Raw genomic sequence first — 25,710 nt, forward strand, 5'->3', positions numbered from 1 at the left:
TGGTTATTGGGACTTTAAAAAATGTGTGTGTGTGTGTGTGTGTCTGTGTGTGTGTGTGTGTATTTATAGATTTCAGATTTCAGAGCAGAAGGGAGAGGGCCAGAGAGAAATAGAGAAACATCATTGATGAGAGAGAATCATCCGTAGACATCCTCTGGAAGCCCAGTACTGTGTATGGAGTCTGCAACCCGGGCATGTGTCCTTGATTAGAATCCAACCAAGGATCCTTCAGTCCAAAGTTCAAAACTCTGTCCCCTGAGACAAACCAGTCAGGGCCTCTATGAGGACTACAGGATGAAGCATAAACCCTTGGCTTTGTCTGGGAGGCATGATCTGGGAAAATGCAGTGGTATTGCTTGGCAGGAAGGCTGGGGCCCTGCAAGCATGGCCCAGAGCTTAGATGGTGTTTCTCTGCTGTCCCCCTTCCCAACCCATGTGTTGTGCTGAGGGCAGCCACAGCGACTGCTTTAAGAAAGCACCAACACAGGCATTAGGACCTGGTGTCCACACTAAACTGGCAGCCCTGGAGGAGGTTGAGGGTGAGGAGGATGTGTAGGGGGTAGGTTTGCTAGTTCTCAAAATTTCTACTATGGTTTTAATTGTCTCCTTTCTGACAGGTTGGTGTGACCTTTGAGGACATTGCCCTGTACTTCTCCAGGGAGGAATGGAGCCTCCTTGATGAGGGTCAGAGGCATCTGTACCTGAATGTGATGCTGGAGAACTTTGAACTTGTATCTTCCCTGGGTAAGACCCTCAGTCTGTCTTGTTCCTGTGTCTTGTCTTTGTATTTTTTATGCCCCCTCACTTCTAAGGGTGCTTTTTCCTCACCTGTGGACTGTACACATTGCTTGATTTGTCCAGTTTTCTAGGTTTTTGCTGTGATAGGCAGGGTTGGTTTGATTGCACTGCCCTTCTATACTTTTTTTTCCTTTTAGTATATTTTATTGATTTTTTACAGAGAGAAAGGGAGAGAGTTAGAAACATTGATGAGAGAGAAATATAGATCAGCTGCCTCCTGCACCCCAAACAGGAATCGAACCCGGGACTCCTCAGTCCACAAGGCCACTGAGCTTTGGCATCCCTGCTATACTTTTTAAAAATATATATATATATATTTTATTTTTTTACAGAGAGGAAAGGAGAGGGATAGAAAGTTAGAAACATCTATCAGAGAGAAACATTGATCAGCTGTCTCCCATCCCTCCTACTGGGGATGTGCCCCCAACCAAGGTACATGTCCTTGACCGGAATGGAACCTGGGATCTTTCAGTCTGCAGGCCGATGCTCTATGCACTGAGCCAAACCCGTTTCGGCTTAAGCTGTAATTTTGATGTGCTTGTGGGAGGCAGTGAGTACAGGCTTTTGCCTACACTGCCATCTTGGATCTCCTCTCCGGCAACTTTTCTGAATTTCATTCTTCTCCTTTTATCTTCACCGGAAGAGTGAGAATATATTTTCCATCGATTGGTTTTTTAAGGGGGAGAGAGACAGAGACAGAAACAAAGAGAGAGAGAGAGAGAGAGAGAACAATTTATTTGCCTCCCACATGTGTCCTCTGCCCTAGAGAAAGAGAGAGAGAGAGAGAGAGAGAGAGAGAGAGAGAGAGAGAGAGAGCAATTTGTTGCCTCCCACATGTGTCCTCTGTCCCCACTAAGAGTGGGTGTCAGACCTGAAATCCATGTAATTTTCCTTTACTGGGAATCAAACCCGTGACCTTCCAGTGTGCATGCTGGCACTCTCAGCACTCAGTGACTCAGGCCAGGCTATTTATTTATTCTTTAAATTATTTAATTTCAGTATATATTTTTATTAATTTCAGAGAGGAAGAGAAGGAAAGAGAGATAGAAACATGAACAATGAGATGAGAGTCATTCATTAGCTGCCGCTTGCATGCCCCCCACTGGAGAGTGGGCCCAAATATTGTACATATGCCCTGACAAGGAATGGAATTGTAATGTCATAGGTCAGTGGTCAGCAAACCGTAGCTTGCAAGCCACATGCGGCTATTTGGCCCCTTGAGTTTTTAGCAAAGGCGAACTTAGGAGTACCCTAATTAAATTAATAACAATGTACATAAAAAAAACACACACACACACAAAGAAAAAACAATGCACCTATATAGTTCAAGTTTAAAATATTGGGCTCTGAATAGAAATTTCAATCGTTGTACTGATTATATTTGACTCTATTGATTAATGAGTTTGCTGACCACTGTCCTAGGTTATGGGCCGATACTCAATCACCGACCTGCACTGGGCAGCCTTTCTGTATTGATTTTAGAGACAGGAAGGTATACAGATCAATAGTAAACATTGATCGCCTGTTTTACCATCTATGCAATCATTGGGTGTCCCCTACATGTGTCCTGATGGAGGATTGAATCACAACCTTGGTGCATCGGGAGCACATACTCAACAACTGAGCTACCTGGCCAGGGCTCTGCATTTGTTTATGTATTTCAGAAACTCAAATAGGATCTTAACCAGTTTCTCTTAACTTTCATTTTCATTTTTTAAATTTTTATTTAATAAATCTTTATTCATATTATTTTTTTATTTTATTTTTTTTTTTGTATATTTTATTTATTTTCCACAGAGAGGAAGGGAAAGAGATAGAGAGCTAGAAATGTCGATGAGAGAGAAACATTGACCAGCTGCCTCCTGCACACCCCCTACGGGGATGTGCCTGCAACCAATGTACATGCCCTTGACCGGAATCGAACCTGGGACCTTTTAGTCCGCAGACCGACACACTATCCACCGAGCCAAACTGTTTTTCGGCTGTTGTTCATATTATTATAAATGTTCCTCTTTTTCCCCCCCTCCATTCCTCCCCTCCTCCAGGTTCCCACCCCACCCTCTGCCGTTTCCCCACCCCTCATTTTCCTTATCCATAGGTGCACAGTTTATGTTCAGTCTCTTCCCCTTTTCCCCTAGGATCGTCAGTTTACTCCTCTTCCATACCTCTGATTCTATTATATTCAACAGTTAATATTGTTCATCAGATTTTTAAAATTTTTTTGGTTTTTAGATTTACTTGTTGATAGTTACATATTTGTTGTTCATAGTTTTTATCTTTATTTACTTTCTCTTCTGAAAGAACCCCCTTAAGCAATTCATATAATTCTGGTTTGGTGTTCATGAATTACTTTAGCTTTTTTTTATTGGTGAAGCTCCTTATCTGGCCTTCGATTCTGAGTGATAGCTTTGCTGGGTAGGTTATCTTTGGCTGTAGGTTCTTACTATTCATCACCTTGAATATTTCTTGCCATTCCCATCTGGCCTGCATGGTTTCTGTTGAGAAGTCAGCTGACAATCGTATAGGTGCTCCTTTATAGGTACCGTATTTTTCGGACCATAAGACGCACCAGTTTTTAGAGAAGAGAAATGAAGAAAAAAAGATTCTGAAACAGATAGTGTCCTAAAATATTTTATGTGCATTAAAACCCAACATCACAGTCATAAACACATGTAATCAACCCTGTAAAGTAAACAGCAGCATTTAGAACCATTTTAGAGCCAGGCAAGCACACAGAGACCACACAGAACCGGGCAAGTAAAAAAACTTTTTTTTTAAAGTATATGTGTAGGCTATATTTGGACCATAAGACGCAGGGACTTTCCCCCCCCACTTCTGGGGGGGAAAAAGTGCGTCTTATGGTCCGAAAAATACGGTAAATACCTGCTTTGCTCTTGCTGCTTTTAATATTCTGTCTTTGTCTTTTGCTCTTGGAATTTTAATTATGATTTGTCTTGGTGTGGTCTTCTTTGGATTTCTTTTGTTTGGAGTTCTGTGCGCTTCCTGGACTTGTAAGTCTAATTCTTTCACCAGGTGGGGGAAGTTTTCTGTCACTATTTCTTTCAGTATGTTTTCGATATCTTGCTCTCTCTCATCTTCTGGGACCTCCATAATTCTGATGTTGGTTCGCTTGAAGTTGTCCCAGAGGTTTCTTACATTATCTTCAATTTTCTGGATTCTCTTGCCTTCTAGCTTCTGTGGAGGAGTGTCTTCTGGCTCTTTATGTTCCAAATCTTTGACTTGATTCTTGCAATATTCCATTCTGTTTTTAGGACTCTGTATAATATTTTTTATTTCAGACAATGTATTCTTTATTTCTTGTTGATCCCTTATCATTTCTTGTTGATCCCTATCATTTCTTGTTGATTCCTTATTTTTTCTAATTGATCCCTTTTCATATCCTCATAGGTCTTATCGACCTTTTCTAGGAAATTCTCGAAAAACCTTATAAGCGTGGTTTTGAACTCTGTATCCAGTTGCTTTTTGTCCTTCATTTCTTTCGTTTGTGACCTATTTCCTTGTCTTGGCATTTTTGCAGCTTCCCTGAGTTGGTAGCCTTAAAAGTCTCTGTGTTCAGCTTGGATGGGGCAGAGTTTCAGGGTGGAGCCTACAGCCTTGGCTTCTGTCAGCCACGTCAGCCATGCCCTATGCAGCTCCTGAGTCGCAGTGTTTCTCAGGGTCTTCGGTACTCACTGCAAGCACCTCTGAGAGTGAGGTGCCCTCGAGTTTCGCCTGCTACCAAACAGTCTAGTCTTTCCCCCAATGAGCCCAGAACTGGGGTTAAATTCAGTTCAGTTGGAAGTGGGGTTCAGAGCAGTCTGGAGCTTTTGTCTCCTTCCTGCCACGGTAATCCCGCGGCACAGCCAACTGTCCCTTCTCTGCGCACAATGTGCACGCCTCTGGGGGGCTCTGTCTTTCGCTGCTCCCCTGGGTTTTTGCCTTACAGCCCAGTCTCCCTCTTGATGAGCCTGGGTCCCCACAGTCTGGCCTAAATCTGGGGTTCAGAGCAGTTGGAACTGGGGCTCAGCACAGTCCGGAGCTTTTGTCTCCTTCCCGCTAGGGCAATCTGTCAGCAGAGTCAACAGTCTGTCCTCTGCGCGTAATGTGCACACCTCTGGGCGCTCTGCCTTTCGCTACTCCCCTGGGATTCCGCCTCACAGCTCAGGCTCCATCTGTTTGAGCCTGGGTCCTCAGGGACTGGCCTAGAACTGGGGTTCGGCATAATCCGGAGCTTTTATCTCCTTCCCACTAGGGAACGTCAGCCAGACACTCGGCCTCCCCTCCTCTCTGGGTTTATCTTCTCTGCGTGTGCAGCGTGTCTCCGTACCTTAGGCTTTTACAGCTCCTCTGACTTTCCTTCTGGTTTTCTTTTTCCTTCTTATTGTAGAATTTCCAGCCAGTCGACATTCCTGTAGTTCTGGGCAATGTCCATTTTATATTTTAGTTGTACTTTATTGAAATTGTTGTATGTGGCTGCGGTTAGGTGTTTACCTGTGCAGCCATCTTGGATCCTCCTCTCATTTTTCTTGAGGCTTTTTTTGTTTGTTTTTTTTTGTTTTCTTTTTGCTTTAGTCTAGTTCAAGGTTTGCCAATTTTTGTATTTTTTAGAAAATTCCTCTCAGGTATCCTTTTATCTTATCTTTGTTTTATTGATGCTTCTTCAAGTGTGTATTGTTTCATTCATTTGAAACCTTTGAGTTTACATTTTTGTTTTGTTTCTAGATTACTGAGATGGCAGATTAGGTTTTTTTGAGATCTGTTTTCCTAATGGAAGCATTTATCTCTATAAAATTTCCTCTTAGAAAATTTCCTGAATTTTATACATGAATTTTGGTAAGTTTTCTTTTTATGTACTTTGAGACTTCATTCTTATTTGTTTATTTATTATTGATTTCAGATAAAGAGCAAGAGAAAAGGAGAAAGAGAGAGAAGGAGGGAAACATCAGTGTGAGGGGAAAACATCAATCAGCTGCCTTCTGCACACTAACTGGAAATGGAACCCACATGCTGATATATGTCTTGCCTGTGAATTGAATCCAACACCCTTTGGTATACAGGACGATGCTCCAACCAACTGAGCCACACTGGCCAAGGCATTCTTTGGTTTTTAAACACAATGATATTCAGTATTTTTTTAAGAAGCCAATATAGCCAATTATAGCAGAAGCACATAGCCTACTGTAGGACCCTTGTTTTTGACTGTAGGTATCTATCTTTAAGTATGGTTGTTCACCCGGTCTTTCCTGTCATCCTTTCGGTGCAGTTCCCCTTTATTTGTGTTCTGTAATGGTACTTTTATTCCCATTTCCTGTGGGAAGCTTTGTTCATGGATAGCTGTCTGCTTACTCTGGGATGGGGGAGATGCTCATATTTGCAATCCTGCCATTATGCTGATGTCACTCACATAGGTCTTTTGCTTGTGATCTCATTTGTCCTTTGTTGTTCTACCACAGTGTTGGCCATCCAACTTTTCTGTTTTTCTTTGAAGATTTGCATTGTTTATCCCATGCAATGGCTCAAATGGGATTTAAGCAGAAGCATCATTTGTGCATCACAGAAGAAACGTGACTTTATGAAGGGCACAGTGGACCTACAGGCAGGCTTGCCTTGGTGAAGGTGAATGGGGAACCATTCATGCCTGGCCTTTATTACATTTATAACTACAAACTTGTTTTGTTTTTGTTTTTTTTAAATATATTTTATTGATTTTTAACAGAGAGGAAGGGAGAGAGATAGCTAGAAACGTCGATGAGAGAAACATCGAACAGCTGCCTCTTGCACACCCCCTACTGGGGATATGCCTGCAACCCAGGTACATGCCCTTGACCGGATTCAAAGCTTTCAGTCTTCAGACCGATCCTCTATCCACTAGACAATCCAGTTTTGGCTAGAAACTTGTTTTATTCATCAGTGTTTTCTTACTGTTGCCCAGTTCTTATCCAATTATGCTTTTTTGTTATTATTGATACTTTGCTAACTACACAAGTTGAATAGTGATCATTTCTACCAAGATTCACAGCACAAGGATAACCTTAAACTCTCTGGACTTTGCACCTTTGCCTCTTTCTTAGGTCTCTCTTTACTGCAAACCAACATTTGACTGTGCCTGCACCACCTTGGAGTGTACAAGAATTATTATGTAGATGTTGATCCTCATGTACTCTAATACAATTGATTTTTATGTCTTTGAGCACCTTCTAATGATTCTACACAGACTCACAGGCCAGCATGTAAGGTGCCCAAAATAGCCTTTGTGCAGGACAATGAGTAGAGCCTTCCTCTCTTCTTTATATCCCATCCTGTGCTTCTGTGCTTCATTGGTGAGATTTTCATCATTGACTGACCAGGTTATATACTTTAATTAAGAGCGATTTCCTCTGAGTGTACTTCACTTATCTTGAAAATCTTTCTATGGAATCATGCCTAGACATAACCAATAAATATTTGTAGTGAAGATGTTCTTATTGCATAATATCAACATGTATTTCCTTTTGTTTAGGTTGCTGCTGTGGAGCTGAGAATGATGAGGCCCTGACTGAACAGAAGGTTTCTATAAGAGTGTCGCAGGCAAGGAATCCCAAGGTAGCCTTGTCTACCCAGAAGAGCCACCCCTGTGAGAGTTGTGAGCTCGTCTTGAGAAACATTTTCAACGTGACTGATCTACAGGGAACACAGCACAGACAGATACTGTTGAGGTGTGGCGCATGTGTAAAACAATTTTACTTTATAGTAAAATTTCACCAACAGCATATGAGACAGAAGACTTTCATTAGCAGTGAGGACAGGATCTCACTTGTAAAAAGCCCTGAATTCAATGTGTCCCAGAATTATTTCACATGCAGGGAGGTTGGGCAGGGTGTCCTCACCGGGTCAGGACATCTCCATCTAAAGGTTACTGAGAACTGGGACATTCCATATGCTTTTCAGACGTGTGGGATGATGTTTGAAAGCAGAAAAAATGATTACACCAGAAAAGAATGTAAGGAAGACATTAGTTTGAGTCAGGAAAAAGGTATCTATGTTGGAAGTCAGTATTTTGTTAGCTCTGAATGTGGAGAAAGGCCTTCTCACTGCAGTGAATTTGGGAAAGCTTTTAGCAGTACTAACAGCGTAGGTAATCACCAAGCTTTTCAAACTGGAGAAAGGCCTTATGAGCACAGTGAATGTGGAACAGCTTTTACCAGTAGCAGTGCCCTCCATTATGAGCACAGTGTGCACAAAGGAGAAAGGCCTTATGGGTACAAAGCCTGTGGGAAATCTTTAACCGATAGCAGTAACCTTCATTGTCGTGAGAGAGGTCACACTGGAGAAAAGCCTTATAAATGTATTGACTGCGGGAATGCTTACAGCCCTAGCTGTAATCTTTGTTGTCATCGGAGAGTTCATACAGGAGAAAAGCTTTATCAATGCAGTGAATGTGGGAAATCTTTTACATATAGCAGTAGACTCCTATATCATCAGAGAGTTCACACTGGAGAAAAGCCTTATCAGTGCAGTGAATGTGGAAAATGTTTTACCACTAAACACATCCTTCATCAACATCAGAGAGTTCATACAGGAGAGAAGCCTTATCAATGCAGTGAATGTGGGAAATCTTTTAAACAGAGCAGTACCCTTCATTCTCATCACAGACTTCACACTGGAGAAAAGCCTTATCAGTGCAGTGAATGTGGAAAATGTCTTACCTCTAAAAGCAGCCTTCGTCAACATCAGAGAGTTCACACTGGAGAAAAGCCTTATCAGTGCAGTGAATGTGGAAAATGTCTTACTTCTAAACGCAGCCTTCGTCAACATCAGAGAGTTCATACAGGAGAAAAGCCTTATCAGTGCAGTGAATGTGGGAAATCTTTTACACATAGCAGTAGTCTCCTATATCATCATAGAGTTCACACTGGAGAAAAGCCTTATCAGTGCAGTGAATGTGGTAAATCTTTTTCCCATATTAGTCAACTTCATCGTCATCGGAGAATTCATACAGGAGAGAAGCCTTATAAATGCAGTGAATGTGGAAAATCTTTTAATCGGAGCAATACCCTTCATTCTCATCACAGAGTTCACTCTGGAGAAAAGCCTTATCAGTGCAGTGAATGTGGAAAATGTCTTTCCTCTAAACGCAACCTTCGTCAACATCAGAGAGTTCATACAGGAGAAAAGCCTTATCAATGCAGTGAATGTGAGAAATCTTTTAGAAATAGCAGTGATCTCTACTATCATCAGGCAGTTCACACTGGAGAAAAGCCTTATAAATGCACTGACTGTGGAAAATGTTTTTCAAGGAGCTCTGGTCTCCAATACCATCAGAATGTTCACAATGGAAAAAAGCCTTATCAATGCAGTGAATGTGAGAAATCTTTTAGAAGTATCACTGGTTTCCACCATCATCAGAGACTTCACACTGGAGAAAAGCCTTATAAATGCACTGAATGTGGAAAATCTTTTACAAATTACCGTAGTCTCCAATATCATCAAAGAATACACACTGGAGAAAAGCCTTTTCAATGCAGTGAATGTGGCAAGTCTTTTACCCAGAGTAGTGATCTTTGTAAACATTGCAGACTTCATACAGAAGAAACGCCTTATAAATGAAATGAATGTGGGAAATCTTTTCCCTCTAAGAACATCCTTCATCAACATCAGAGAGTTCGTGCAGGAGAAAAGCTTTATAAATGCAGTGAATGTGGAAACTAATACAAGCAGCAATGGTCTCTAATATCATCAGAGACTTCACACTGGAGAAAGCCATTATAAGTGCAATTAATGTGATGTATCTCTCCACCAAATTTCTAAATTTGCTCTCCGCATAAGAGTAAAAATGTGAGAAATTTCTTAGATGTGTAGGAAATGTAATTTCTTAGTTATAACTTTCCAATAGAACAAGAAAATTTGTGAATCCTCATTTTTCTGAATTGTATCTCAAACATTTAATCACCTACAATATGTTATATAAAGTTCCCAATAGTGTTTTTGCTGTTGTGTTTGTTTTCATGTTGGGACACTATGTAATTATGTTGCACTTTCTAACATACAGAGATGTCCAGACAGATCTATGTCACAGCATATTTTGGTTGCTGAAGGTATTTCACCCAAACTTCCTATAAGGTTCCTACCGACGGCATCAATCAGCATTCTCATGTACCCAGGGAAGCTAACTCTGTTTTCCAATTTGTTGGAGAAAATTAGGAATACCTGAGCCATTATTTCTTGTTTCCCTGTCATGAGTTGTCTCATAGGACTGATAAGTGTTGGTCATGTTGGCCCCATTAAACATAATGTTGCAGAAGAATTGCTATTCTCATGGACATCCTCTCTCTAGATGTTAATGATGAACTTATTGAATGTCTTAAGCCATCAGTGGGAGAACTGCCAGTTTCTGGTTTCTTTCTGTGCAAAATAATGAACTATTTTTCCTAAGACTTCTGTAATCTTTTTTTTTTTTTTTTAATCTTTATTTTTCAGATTATTACAATTGTTCCTTTTTTTTTTTTTTTTTTTTTTTTTTTTTTTTTTTTAACCCCCATAGCTTCTCTTGACCTGGTTCCCAACCCACCTTTGGCCCTCACCTACCTCCCACTTTCCACATCCATAGGTGTACAATTTTTGTCCAGTCTCTTGCAGCATTCCCCACACTCCTTTCCCCCGCTGAGAACTCTCAGTATTCTCTCTTTCTATGCCCCTGAATCTATTATATTTACCAGTTTATTCTGTTAATTAGATTTTTAATTCACTTGATTTTTAAAAATATATATTTTATTGATTTTTTACAAAGAGGAAGGGAGAGGGAAAGAGAGTTAGAAACACTAATGAGAAGCATTGAACCACTGCCGTGCCTGCAACTAAGGTACATGCCCTTGACTGGAATCATACCTGGGACCCTTCAGTCCTCAGGCGGACACTCTATCCAGGGAGCTAAACTAGCTAAGGCTGATTTTTAGATTCACTTGTTGATAGATAGGTATTTGTTCACAATTTTTATTTTTACCTTTTTCTTTTTCCTCTTAAAGAATACCTTTAGCAACTCATATAATACTGGTTTGGTGTTGATGAACTCCTTTAGCTTTTTCTTCTCTGTGAAGCTCTTTATTTGGACCTTCAATTCTGAATGATAGCTTTGCTGGGTAGAATAATTTTGTAGGTTCTTGTTCATCACTTTGAATATTTCTTGCCATTCCCATCTGTCCTTCATAGTTTCTGCTGACTATCCTATGGGTGCTCCTTTGTAGGTAATTAATTGTTTTTTCTCTTTCTACTTTTAATATTCTCTCTTTGTCTTTTGCTCTTTGCATTTCAATTATGATGTGTCTTAGTAGTTTTCTTTGGATTTTTTTTGTTTGGGGTTTTGCTCGCTACCTGGACTTGTAAGTCAATTTCTTTCACCAGTGGGGGAAGTTTTCAGTCATTATTTCTTCAAATAGGTTTTCAATATCTTGTTCTCTCTCTCCTACTGGCACCCCCATAATTTGGATGTTGGTACACTTGAAGTTGTCCCAGAGAATTCTTACACGATCCTCAAATTTTTGGATTCTTTTTTCTTTTTGCTTTCCTGTTTGAGTGTTTTTAGCCTCTTTGCATTTCAAATGTATGACTTGATTCTTGCGTTCCTCTAGCCTGCTGTTGGGTGTTTGTATAATATTTTTTATTTCAGTCAGTGTATGTTTATTTTCTAGTTGGTCCTTTACCACATCCTCGAGAGTCTCGCTAAATTTATCAGCCTTTTCTAGGAAATTCTTTTTTTATATATACATATATATTTTATTGATTTTTTTACATATAGGAAGAGATAGGGTTAGAGAATCAGAAACATCGATGAGACAGAATCATCAATCAGCTACCTCTTGCACACCCCCTACCTTGGATGTGCCGGCATCCAGGGTACATGCCCTTGATCAGAATCGAACCTGAGACCTTTCAGTCTGCAGGCCGGCGCTCTATCCGCTGAGCCCTACCAGTTTCGGCCTTTTCTAGGAAATTCTTGAAAAACCTTATAACCGTAGTTTTGACCTGTATATCTAGTCTTTTGTTTTCCTCCATTTCTTTTGTGTATATATATATATTTTTTTTGTCTCTGTATTTTCGCTGCTTCCCTGAATTGGTAGGGTAGCTTGTTATCCTAGGTATCTCAGCCTCCCCCTTTACCTGAGGTGGACACTCTTGGTGCATCCCTTTGTGCACTGTGATTACAGTATTGTTGTAGTTAAGTCTTGATTGTTGTTGGTATAACTGGGAGAAATTGACCTCCATGACAATTGACTGTAAGTATAAGCTGTGTCTACGATAGTAGACAGCCTTATTTTACAAGTCTTTTATTTATTTATTTTATTTTTTGAAGCATTACAAATAGTACGTATGTCTGCTTTTTCCCCTCCTTGACCTCTCCCCATTTCTTCTTTACCCCTTATTCGACAATTCTTGGAAAATTGCAAAAGCCTCTGTGCTCAGATTGGATGGGGCAGAGTTTCAGGGTGGAGCCGACAGCCTTGGCTTCCTTTCAGCCCCGCCCTATGAGGTATGCCTCAGTGCTTGGCCATCATCTCTTACAACACAGTGTTGTGGATTTGATTTCCACTAGGGATATGTGCTAATTTGTGCTTCTGGTCCAGAGTAGTGAGTGTGAGTAAGTCGCTGGCCAATGTGGCACTCTTCCATCAATGTTTCTCTCCCTTTCACTTCTCTATAAAAATGAGTACACTATAATTAAAAATATTGATTTTTTTTTCACGGAGAGTGAGAGAGGGAGAGTTAGTAACACTCATGAGAGAGAAATATTGATCAACTGCCTCCTGCACAACAAGTGTTGGGAATGTTGCCTGCAACCAAGGTATATTTCCTTGACCACAATTTAACATGGAACCGTTCAGTCCATAGGCTAACGCTTTGTCCACTGAGGCAAATGGGTTAGGGCAATAAACTATCCTTTGAAAATAAAAAATAAACCTTTATCATATTTGGATCAATGGCTTGAGGGTCAGTATGTGAACTTAATAGACCCAGATAAGACTCCGGCCAAGGGCACATGTCTGGGTTGGGGGCTGAATCCTCAGTAGTGGGTGTGCAGGAGGTGCCATCAATGATTCATTCTCCCTCTCCCTTCTTGTCTAAAATCAATAAGAAACTAATTTTAAAAACAAATAGCAGTGTCTAGGAGCATGTCTCAATTTGAAGGGATGACCCAACCAATTGCCAACCTCTATGGTGTGCTAATAGTAATAGGCAATAAAGATTGTTTTAAAAAAATAAACCTTAACTGATTGTAGTGTTTTACATTTTTCCAGTAGTGTGTGAGGAATTCACATCTTAGAGAATATTTGGTTTGGTCAATCATCCTTTATATATATATATATATATATATATATATATATATATATATATATATATATATATATATATATTATTTTATCTTTTACGGAGAGGAAGGGAGAGAGAGAGAGAGTTTGAGACATCCATGAGAGAGTCATCGAACAGCTGCCTCTTGCACGTCCCCTATAGGGGATGTGCCCACAACCAAGGTACATGCCCTTGACCGGAATCGAATGCGGGACCCTTCATTCCGCAGGCTGACACTCTATGTACTGAGCCAAATCGGTTTCGGATGGTCAATCATTCTTTATTTAAACATTTTATTATGTATGTTCCTCATGCCCCCTCACTGCTTGATTGTGCTTTTTCTAGAAATTTATGGTGAGTCTTTTCACAGATATATATTTGCTGTGTCTGTATCTTTGCTAAAATCTCTGATCATACGTTCTGCCTCGTGTTTTATTAGTTTTCCCAATTTTGTTGAATAAAAAGACAATGGAATGACAAATATGGATGTTAGAATTTCACTCATTGTGTTCCTTTTGGATTTAGGTAATACATTTTTATATTTGTATAATGTGTCTTAATAACATTTACCTTTTAAAAAAATTTTTTTAGAAATATATTTTATTGAGTTGTTTTGTTTTTTTTTTTTTTTTTTTTTTTTACAGAGAGGAAGTGAGAGGGATACAAAGTTAGAAACATCTATGAGAGACAATCATTGAACAGCTGCCTCCTGCATACGCCCCACTGGGGATGTGCCCGCAACCAATGTACATGCCCTTGACCGGAATGGATCCCGGGACCTTTCAGTCCACAGGCCGACACTATCCACTGAGCCAAACTGGTTTCCGCCATAATCAATAAAATTTTTTAAATGTTATTTAATAAGCCCAAAGATGGTGTTTTTTGAAACATATTTTATTGATTTATTACAGAGAGGAAAGTAGAGGGATAGAGAGTTAGAAACATCAATGAGAGAGAAACATTGATCAGCTGCCTCCTGCACATTCTGCACTGGGGATGTGCTGGCAACCAAGGTACATGCCCTTGACTGGAATCGAACCTGGGACCTTTCAGTCAGTAGGCCAATGTTCTATCCACTGAGCCAAACTGGTCTCGGCTCAAAAGATGATGTTTTTATAAATAAATAAATAAATAAATTAGAGGAGCCAACAATCTTGGGGTTTAATTAACAGGAGCTTCTCATAAATAAATTTTGGAAGGCCATAGCAAAGGAAAATACCTATTTCTTGTACTTCCGAATACCTCAACATCATTAAAGACCTAAGGCTTTTTTCCCCTGAAGAGTGACTCCTAGCAAAACAAATAAAGGCACAGGAGCAATACTGGGGCAATTGTGTTCCAAAAGACATCAGCAATGGGTTTGGAGTTAATGAACTACTCATTGAATTTTCTCAACCCACAGGTTCTAACTCCTGAGTATGGACAAAAATGATGGCTCACAGTAAACCTAGCAGTTTCAGGGAGCCTGCATAGCCAATCTTGCAAACTCAGAGGCTCAAAGTAACCACATAGGATGCTCTGAAGTTAAAACATTCCAACTAAAAGCTAATCACCAGAGTATTTATGCACTGGCCTGTTTTTGTTTTGTTGTCTTTTTATTTTTTATTTTTTCAATGGACTAATTTTACCTTACTGAGGTTGTCTGTTGTGTAATTGCAGCTAGGATAACAAACCTTTAGATGTCCAGGGACATTTCTGTTTCACAGAATCCTAAGATTTCAATCTTCCAACTGAGAAGATCACAGAGTCCCAGTTATTATTGCTCTTGGATTAAATATTAACTTACCTAGTGGATAAACTTGTAAAAATAAGTTTTTTTCTATTTTTTATTTATCCAATCCCAGAGATTTTCCTTCTTAACTCTCCCGCTTATTTTATCACCAGTGTATGTCATGTAACCCCCTTTTTACCTTCTCCTTTGAGTGTAATTTATAAAAAAGAGGCAAAACTGCCGTTCTCCCAAGCATTACTCAATTACTCAGTTACTGCTGTTATTTTCCTTCCTGGCTGATGTCACAGACTTGGGCCAAATAAACGTATAAAAATTCTCCATAGGTTTGGACATTTCTTACGACAACACCAAAAGCTATTGTCTCATGTGAATCAGAGGGAATCTTACATGGAGGGGTATCAGCACTTCCAGGGACTGAACGGACAGAAGACAGATTTATAAACACAAACTTAGAGCAGACCCAGATCTCAGCAAGCTAGAGCTTTCCTGTTGCTTTCAGAGAACAGAAGGAAATGCTCAGGCTCTGGTGTCGTGTGTGCATGCGTGTTTTTAATCCTTACCTGAATGTTTCTTTTTACCTTCCCTCACTCTCCCTCTGAGATTCTACAATAATTTCCATGCTTCCATGTCTCTGAATGACTCCATCAGTTTTTGGTTAATTAGATCCCAAATGTGAGTGCGATCAAGTGATACTGTCTTTCTCTGATTGGCTTTTTTCATTTAGCATGGTGCTCTCCAGGTCCATCCATACTGTGTGAAAGGGTAAGAGATTCTTCTTGTTTACTGCTGCCTTATACTCCATGGTATAAATGTAGCACAGTTTTTTATTCACTCATCTGCTGATGGGGACCTGGGCATTGCAAATTGTGCTTCTATGAACAGAGGGCTGCACACTTTCCATCTGATTGTTTCTGGTTTCTTAGGATGTAGTCCTTGAAGTGGAACCATTGGCTGAAGTGGCAGTTCCATACTAAAATTTTTGCAAAAACTCCAAACTGGTTTCCATAATGGCTGTGGCAGTTTGCATTCCCACCAGTAGTGAACTGGGTTCCCTTTTTTTCTCATCCTTCACAGCAATTGCCCTTTGCTGATTTGTTGATGGCAGCCATTCTGACAGTGGTGGAGTGATACCTAATTGTTCAATTAATTTGCATCTCTCTGATGATGAGTCACTTTGAGCATTTTTTTCCACATGTGTCTTGGCCATCTTATCCACACTGCAGCCCAGGCAGAGCTCACATTTCCTGTGGCATCAGAAGCAGATGCTCTTAAGTATGAGTGTCTGTTTTGTGACATAAACTTTGTATAATGGATTCAATGGAGGCAGGTAGGATTGAGTTTGAGACTTGAGCAACCTCTGCAAGCTACGGATGGCCTGAAGGAGACACAGCCAAAAGTCTTGAATTGAGAAACAGTGCCCTCCATTGAGACAGAGTAGGTCCTGAAAAAAATAGGCAAAACCAGCCGAAAACCAGTTTGGCTCAGTGGATAGAGCAGCGTTTTTCAACCGCTGTTCCGCGGCACACTAGTGTGCCGCGAGATGTTGCCTGGTGTGCCGTAGGTGCAGACAAGACAAGAATTTTATAATTTTTCACTATTTTGTTTACTTAATATTTCATAATAAAGTAATTATAAAATACTTTCTTTGTGTTTATTTGATTCCTATTCAAGAGAATTACTTTATATATAGTCAATATAGGCACAGAGTTAAATTTTTTAACATTTTCTAATGGTGGTGTGCCTCGTGATATTTTTCATGAAACAAGTGTGCCTTTGCCCAAAAAAGGTTGAAAAACACTGGGATAGAGCATCAGCTTGCTGACTGAAAGGTCCCAGGTTTGATTCCGGTCAGGGGAATGTAAATTGGTTGTGGGCACATCCCCAGAACGGGGTGTGCAAGAGGCAGCTGATTGATGATTCTCTCTAATCAATGTTTCTGACTCCCTATTCCTCTCTCTTCCTTTCTTTGAAAAATCAATAAAATATATTAAAAAAAACAAAACAAACAAAAAAAAACCTAGAAAGATAGGCAAAACCAGTCACGCAGATGCAGGAGAACAAACTTGCCCCAGACATCACCTCCCCTGAAGGTGCTAGAGGACCCTGAGTATACTTGTGTGTTCTTGTGCTATTTGACCCTAAATCCTGTCCTGGAATCAACAGTAATATGGGACTCTGTTTTGGAGCGGAGAAACTACAGTACCCACAAGGCCGCGCATGGATTGCCACTTGTCTTAGCCAATAGGCTGTCAGGGAAGGCATTTCCGTTTGGCGTCTTCTGAAGGGCGGGTCTGGTAGTCCTTGTGGCAGGAAATTGTCTTCTGAGGTCATTGTGTGTGGCGGTCAGGAGTTCCTATTTGCCTGGACCCGTGGAGAGTGGTGTCCCCGCCGCAAAGCCTGTGGTGGGAGCCTCCCGTGGTGCTCACCGCTCACACGTGGGGTTGGAGCTTGGAGTCACCGCCCGGACCCCCGCCAGGGCTGGGACAGGCCCCGCCATTCCTGCCGCGGCTTCCGCTCCCGCCGTCCCCGCCCCGCGCGGCCCACAGAGCGCGATGGCGGCGCCCGCGCTGAGGAGCTTCGCTGAGGTGAGTTCCTGTCCCCCAGGCTCCCCGCCTCCTCACCCCGCACCCCACAGCCCGGTGCGGGCCTGTCCCTCCTGCAGCTCCGTCCGCGGGGAGGACCGTGAGGAAGGCGGAGGGGAGGGAGGAGCGCGGTGGCTTCTGAGGACACAGCCAGTGCGGGGCGGAGAGGACAGGGGTGCCCGGCCTCTGAGGTTCCCCTGAGGGTGTGGCTGTGAGGATTGGCGGGCAGATCAGAGGCTGCAGGGAGGCCGTCACAGCCTCATTGGGGCTTTCCCGGCTGTGGGGTCCCTCAGGGGCCTGGGGTGGTCCTGGACCCGCTGGAAGACAGGCTTCTCCACATGCCATGTGCCAAGTTCATGGGGGAGTCCAGCGAGACCCAGTGGCATTGGAGCAGGAAGGGGGCAGAGCCGAGGGAGTGAACCTGGGACTGAAGATGGAAAGGGGATAAAGTTTACCGAGTGTGTGCACATCTGGAGGAAGTGAGAGCTGATGGACTCTGGGACCTGGTGTGGAGATTGAAATGTGAAGCATAAACCCACCTTGGCTTTTTCTTGGAGGCATGATCTGGGAGACTCCATTGGTGTTGCCTGGCAGGAAGGCTGGGGCCCTGCAGGCATCCCCAGAGCTTAAATGTCATTGCTTGCTAACCTCCCCTCCCTTAATACTTCCCACCCAACCCAGTTGCTCTGCTGAGGGCAATACCTGTGAGTAATGGGACTGTGATGAGAGAGCAGCCTGCACTGGCATTAGGGCCTGGTGTCCACACTAACTGGGTGCCCTGGAGGAGATTGGGCGGGGGAGCGGTGGGTGGGGGGAAGGAGTACAATTACTGGTTCTCAGAGAGACAGCTCTGGTGTAAATTGTCTGCATTCTGACAGGTTGGCTTGACCTTGGAGGACATTGCCCTGTACTTCTCCAGGGAGGAATGGAGCCTCCTTGATGAGGGTCAGAGACAGCTGTATCTGAATGTGATGCTGGAGAACTTTGAACTTGTATCCTCCCTGGGTAAGACCCTCACTCTCACCAGTGACGTGGACTTGGCTTTGGGACTTCTCAGGCCCCATCTTCCAGTGTGTGCTGTGTCCTCCCATGTAGAATGTGATTCTGCTTGATTTTCCAGTTTCCTGGTAGTTGGTGTCTGGGGAGGGTTGGTCTGTTTCTACTGCTCCCTTCTATTGCTGAATCCCTAATACTCAACGCTGTAGGGAAGGACTGGTGGTTGGTAGTGTTGCAGGAAGCCTGAGGGATTCCACCTTGATCAGTGAGGAAAGCGTTTTGTATATTCTTGTTGGTCATATGTATGTATGTATGTGTCTATGTATGTATGTGAATATAAATGAATAAATAAAATATATATATAGTATTGATTTTTTTAAATTAAAAATATATTTTATTGATTTTTTTACAGAGATGAAGGGAGAGAGATAGAGAGCCAGAAACATGGATGAGAGAGAAACTTTGACCAGCTTTCTCCTGCATACCCCACTCCGGGAATGTGCCTGCAACCAATGTACATGCCCCTGACCTGAATCGAACCTGGGACCTTTCAGTCTGCAGACCGACGCTCCACCACTGAGCCAAACCAGTTTCGGCTGTATTGATTTTTTCCAGAGAGGAAGGGCGAAGGATATGTTCCTCAGTGGAGTACTGGGGATTAAGAAATAAAACAAAGATCCGAAACCGGTTTGGCTCAGTGGATAGAGTGTCAGCCTCTGCACTGAAAGGTTCCAGATTCGATTTCGGTCAAGGGCATTTACTTGGTTTTGGGCACATCTCCAGTGGGGAGTGTGCAAGAGGCAGCTGATCGATGATTCTCTCTCATCGATGTTTCCAACTCTCTATCCCTCTTTCTTCCTCTCTGTAAAAAAATCAATAAAGTATATTTTTTTGAAAATTAAAAAAAGAAATAAAAGTAAGAAAAAGACAAGAGGCAGAAATAGATGCAAAAGCTAGGTCCTGGGTGGAGGGTGTCACTCTGAGAGAGGGACAGTCAACCTCCACCACAGACAATACACCACATTTATTAATTTCCAAAGAGGGGTTTAAGGTCTAAAGGAGTTTAGAGTGTGCCCAAGTCCTGTTCATGGAGGCCTGGGTCAAGTTCCTCATTTTTTGGTACAAGGACAAGATTTAGCATATCAAGTCCTGAGTAAGTCCAGGTCCTATTTGTTCCTCATTCCAAGCACATGAATAAAGATAAGAAATCTGTACTGGTGACTGTCTCCCGCATTTTGGGAGGCTGTTTCCAGGAGACAGCCATGCCAGTCATCTGGGACTCAGCTGACATTAATTTAAAGGTAATCCATGTGCCTTTGCAAGGAGCCCTCTACAGAGAGCCAGAAACATCGATGAGAGAGAAACATCAATTAACTGCCCCCTGCACACGCCCTCTGGGGATGTGCCTGCAAGCAAGGTATATGCCCTTGACCAGAATTGAACCCGGGACCCTTCCGTCTGCAAGTGGACGCTCTATCCACTGAGCCAAACCGGTTTCGGCTTTACTTCATTTTTTATAAAATTTATTTTTGTTGATTTCAGAAAGAGAGGGTGAAAGAGATGAGAACATAAAAGATGAGAATGATTGATTGGCTGCCTCTGCACACCACCTCTGGGGGACCAAGCCCCACAACCTGGTCATGTGCACTTGATAGCAATCCAACCTGGGACCCTTCTTTCTATAATCTAATGCTCTATCCACTGAGCAAAGCCAACTAGGGTTAAAAAAAATTTTTAATACCTTTTTCTTGCTTTATGAGAGGAAGTGGGAGAAAGAGAGAGTGAGATTTAGAGACAAGACATTAATGATGAGAACCTATCATTGATTAGCTGCCTCCTTTATGGCCCCTGTTGGGAAGGAACCCACAACAAATGGCATGTGCACATACCTAGAATGGAACCTATGACTTTTCAGTCCACAGGCTGACCCTCTATCCACGGGGCAAAGCAGCTAGTGTGGATCCTTGATTTTTGATTTTTGATTTTTAAATTAACCCTTGTTTTTTACCTTAGGTATCTTCAATTGTCTTTGTTCACCCGGTTTCCTGTCATCCTTTCCATGTAGTTGTTGTTTTTTGGTATTCTGTATTCTTATCTTCATGGAACTCTTATTCCCATTTCCTATGGGATGTTTTTCTCATTGATAACTGTCTACTTACTGTGTGATGGGGAAAGATTCTCATATCTCTGATTCTGCCATCTTACTGATTTTACTCTCATAGGTCTTTTGCCTGTGATCTCAATTGTTCTTTGTTGTTGTTCTACAGTGCTGAGCATCCATCCTTTCAATTTTTCTTTTTCTTTTTTTTTAAGGGTAGTTTTTTTTTCTTTTTTTCTTTTTTCGGATTGGCATCATTTATCTCATGCAGTGGCTCAACTGGGATTTAAGAGCAGAATCCTTTGTGCATCACAAGAGAAACATGACTATTAATAATGGGGTAGACCCAGAGACAGTCTTGCTTTGGTGAAGTACTTTGGGGGTGGTTTTCATGGCTGGGCTTTGTTACTTTCATAACTAGTGACTCATTTTGTTCAATAATGTTTTGTACTGTTGCCCACTCCTCACCCAATTCAACTTTTTCTTGATTAATGTAAACACTTTGTGTATGACCATTTTATTAGTGGTCATTCTACTAGGATTACCATCCCATGGATAGCCTTAACCTTTTTAAACTTTGGGCCTCTACCTCTTTCACACATCTCACTTTACTGCACTCCAATGTTGTTTCATGCCTACAGTGCCTTAGCTTGCATGCTTGTTTTATTAACTCTGAACATCATGTACTTTAATATGATTGATAGTTTATGGGTTTGATCACATTGAAATTATTTTACACAGATTCACATCCGCATCATGAAAGTTCCTAAAAGGAAGCCACTTGTGGAGTAATAATGGGTAAACCCTGCCTCTCTTGTTTTTGTTCCAGCCTATGATTCTGTCCTCCCTTGATGAGATTTTCATCATCCCAGGGATCTTTTGGCTTATGTTATATATAACAGCCATTTCCTTAGAGTCTGACTTACGTGTCTTGAAAATCAGTCAATAGAATCATGTCCAGTCATCGCAAATCCACATATGTAGTGAACATATTCTGTTTTTTATCAGGTACAAATGCACTTAACCTATGTTTATTTTTGTTCAGGTTGCTGCTGTGGACTAGAGAATGTGGAGGCCAAGACCGAACAGAAGGTTTCTATAAGAGTGTCACAGGCAAGGAATCCCAAGGTAGCCTTGTCTTCCCAGAAGAGCCACCCATGTGATAGTTGTGGGCTCGTATTGGGAAACATTTTACACATAACTGAGCTGCAGGGAAATCAACAAAGACGGATACTGTTGAGATGTGGGGCATGTACAAAACAATTCTATTTCAGTGCAAAATTTCACCAGCAGCATGTGAGAGAGAATACTTTCATTAGAGGTATGGAAAGGATCCCACTTGCAAACAACTGCAATTTCAATGTGTCTCAGAATCGTGTCACATGCGAGGATATTGGCCAGCGTTTCCTTCCTGGGTTAGTACCTCTGCACCCAAAGGCTACTCAGAATAGGGATAGTTCAACTGCAATGTTGATGAGTGGGATGACGTTTAAATGGGGAGAAAATTATTTCAGTAGAAAAGAATGTAAGAAAGACGTTAGTTGCACCCACCTGTTTATTCAGGAAAAAGATGTCCATATTGGAAGTCAGGGTTTTGTGTCTTGTGAATGTGGAAAATATTTTACCAAATTATCTAGCTTTTATTATCAACAGAGAGGTCACACTGGAGAAAAGTTTTATAAATGCAGTGAATATGAAAAATCTTTTAAATGTATAAATGGACTCCAATATTATGAGGAAGTTCACAGGATAGAAAAGCCTTATCAATCCAGTGAATGTGGAAAATCTTTTATCTCCAAGACAGTCTTTCATCAACATCAGAGAGTTCATGTGGGAGATAAGCCTTATAAATGCAGTGAGTGTGGAAAATCCTTTACAAGGAGCAGTGGTCTCCGATATCATCAGGGTGTTCACACTGGAAAAAAGCCGTATAAATGCAATGAATGTGGAAAATCTTTTACCTCGAGCAGTGCTTTCCGATATCATCAAAGAGTACACACTGGAGAAAAGCCTTATAAATGCAGTGAATGTGGAAAATGTTTTGCAGGGAGCAATGTTCTCCGATATCATCAGAGAGTTCACACTGGAGAAAAGGCTTATCACTGCAGTGAATGTGGGAAATCTTTTAAACGTAGAAATGCTCTCAAATATCATCAGAGAGTTCACACTGGAGAAAAGCTTTATAAGTGCAGTGAATGTGGAAAATCTTTTGCATCGAGCAAGGGTCTCCAGTATCATCAGAGATTTCATACGGGACAAAAGTCTTATCAATGCAGTGAATGTGAGAAATCTTTTAGAAGTGTTCCTGGTCTCCACTCTCATCAGAGAATGCACACTGGAGAAAAGCCTTATGAATGCAAAAATTGTGGGAAATCTTTTTACGCCAAGCATATTCTTAATCAACATCAGAGAGTTCATACAGGTGAAAAGCCTTATAAATGCAGTGAATGTGGAAAATCTTTTAAACGTAGAAATGCTCTCAAATATCATCAGAGACTGCATACAGGAGAAAAGCCTTATCAATGCAGTGAATGTGGGAAATCTTTTATAAGTAGCAATGATCTCCACTGCCATCAGAGAGTTCACACTGGAGAAAAGCCTTATAAATGCACTGAATGTGGAAAGTCCTTTGCAAGGAGCAGTGGTTTCCGATATCATCAGAGTGTTCACACTGGAAAAATGCCGTATAAATGCAGTGAATGTGGAAAATGTTTTACCTCGAGCAGTGGGTTCCGATATCATCAAAGAGTACACACTGGAATAAAGCCTTATAAATGCAAAGAGTGTGGGAAATCTTTTAAAGCTAAGAACATTCTTCATCAACATCAGAGAGTTCATACTGGAGAAAAGCCTTATAAATGCAGTGAATGTGGAAAATCTTTTTCAGGGAATAATAGTCTCCAGTATCATCAGAGACTTCATACAGGAGAAAAGCCTTATCAATGCAGTGAATGTGAGAAATCCTTTAGAAGTGTCCATGGTCTAAACTCTCATCAGAGAGTTCACACTGGAGAAAAGCCTTATAATTGCACTGAATGTGGAAAATCTTTTACCTGGAGCAGTGCTCTCCGAAATCATCACAGGAGTCACACTGGAGTACAGCCTTATAAATGCAGTGAATGTGGGAAATCTTTTTCAAGTAACAATGGATTCCAATATCATCAGAGAATTCACACTGGAGAAAAAGCCATAACAGTGCAGTGAATGTGGGAAATCTTATACCCAGACAACTGTCCTTTGTTATCATCAGAGACTTTTCTACTTCTATCACAGTAGAAAAGCCCTATCAATGCAGTGAATATTCCACATTTTTCCACTATCAGAGAGTTCACACTGGAGAAAAGCCTTATAAATGCACTGAATGTGGAAAATCTTTTACAAGAATCAGTAGTTTCCAATATTATCAAAAAGTACACATTGGAGAAAAGCCTTTTCAATGCAATGAATGTGGAAAGTCCTTTACCCAGAGCAGTCATCTTCATAAACATTGCAGACTTCATACAGAAGAAACGCCTTATAAATGAAATGAATGTGGGAAATCTTTTCCCTCTAAGAACATCCTTCAACATCAGAGAGTTCGTGCAGGAGAAAAGCTTTATAAATGCAGTAAATGAAATCTTATACAAGTAGCAGTGATCTCTAATATCAGAGAGTTCACACTAGAGAAAGTCATTATGAGTGCAATTAATGTGAGATATCTCTCTGCCAAATTTCTTAATTTACTCTTCTCATGAGTGTAAAAATGTGAGAAATTTCTTAGATGTGTAGAAAATGTAATTCAGTTAGAACTTTCCAATAGAAAAGGAAAATTTGTGAATCCTCATTTTTCTGAATTGTATCTCATACATTTAATCACATGTTATGTAAAGTTCCCAATAGTGTTTTTGCTGTTGTGTTTGTTTTTATGTTGGAATACTATCTAATTATGTTGCACTTTCTAACACAGAGATGTCCATCCTGATCTGTCATATTATATTTCTGCTGAAGAAGGTTTTTCACCCAAACCTCCTTAAACGTCCCTACTGATGGCATCAATCAGCATCCTCATGTACCCAGGAGTGCTGACTCTGTTGTCTAATTTGTTGAAGAAAATTAAGAATACCTGAGACCTTATTTCTTATTTCCCTGTCATGAGTTGCCACATAGAAGAATTCCTATTTTCATAGACACACTCTCTCTAGATGCTAATGATGAATTTATTGAGTTTCTAACTCATCAATGGGATAACTGCCAGTCTCCGGTTTCTTTCTGTGTGAAATAATGAGCGATTTTCCCTAAGACTTCTGAAATCTTTTTTTTTTTAATCTTTATTTTTCAGATTATTACCATTGTTCCTCACCTCTATCCCCCTTCACCCCCCACATAGCTTCCCTCCACTTGATTCCCAACCCATCCTCGGCCCTCACCTACCTCCCAATTTCCTCATTCATAGGTGTATGATTTTTATCCAGTCTCTTGCAGCACTACCCACACTCTTTCTCCCCCCACCCCAAGAACTCTCAGTTGACTCCCTTTCTATTCCCCTGATTCAATTATATTTATCAGTTTATTCTGTTCATCAGATTTTTAATTCACTTTATTTTTTTATTTTTAAAAAAATATATTTTATTGATTTTACACGGAGAGGAACTGAGAGGGACAGAGAGTTAGAAACGTCGATGAGAGAGAAACACCAACCAGCTGCCTCCTGCACACCCCCCACTGGGGATGTGCCTGCAATCAAGGTACATGCCCTTGACCTGAATCCAACCCGGGAACTTTCAGTTCGCAGGCCAACGCTCTATCCACTGAGCCAAACCAGTCCCGGCTAATTCACTTTATTTTTTAAAAATGTATATTTTATTGATTTTTTTCAGAGAGGAAGGGAGAGGGATAGAGAGTTAGAAACACAGATGAGAAGCATCGATCTGCTGCAGTGCCTGCAACTATGGTACTTGCCCTTGACTGGAATTGAACCTGGGAACCTTCAGTCTCCAGGCCCACACTCTATCCAGTGAGCCACACTAGCTATTCCCATCTGGTCTGCATAGTTTCTGTTGAGAAATCTGCTGACAATCATATGGGTGCTCCCTTGTAGGTAATTAATTGTTTTTTCTCTTTCTGCTTTTAATATTCTCTCTTTGTCTTTTGCTCTTTGCATTTTATTTTTATTTATTTATTTATTTATTTATTTATTTATTTAT

General features: G+C 41.1%; 1 protein-coding gene and 1 long non-coding RNA gene across 3 annotated transcripts in view; both read left to right on the top strand.

Moving 5' to 3' along the window:
* Window positions 1-25,161, top strand: part of LOC118710241 (zinc finger protein 420-like) — a 48,280-nt gene extending 23,119 nt beyond the window's left edge. For both annotated transcript variants that reach the window (XM_045575965.1, XM_045575964.1), the window contains 3 exons: window positions 8,591-9,241; window positions 22,659-22,706; window positions 22,791-25,161. In XM_045575965.1, the coding sequence (XP_045431921.1) occupies window positions 8,591-9,241; window positions 22,659-22,706; window positions 22,791-23,731 (1,640 nt within the window). In that variant the 3' untranslated portion in view covers window positions 23,732-25,161. The remainder of the gene's footprint in view (window positions 1-8,590; window positions 9,242-22,658; window positions 22,707-22,790) is intronic.
* On the top strand, window positions 616-2,015 carry LOC123651026. The gene is made up of 3 exons (XR_004985345.1): window positions 616-744; window positions 1,743-1,748; window positions 1,969-2,015. It is a non-coding gene; the product is annotated as an uncharacterized LOC123651026 (long non-coding RNA).
* Window positions 25,162-25,710: the final 549 nt, after the last annotated feature.

The sequence above is a fragment of the Pipistrellus kuhlii genome, unplaced genomic scaffold, assembly GCF_014108245.1.
Source record: "Pipistrellus kuhlii isolate mPipKuh1 unplaced genomic scaffold, mPipKuh1.p scaffold_m20_p_71, whole genome shotgun sequence".
NCBI lineage: Eukaryota > Metazoa > Chordata > Mammalia > Chiroptera > Vespertilionidae > Pipistrellus > Pipistrellus kuhlii.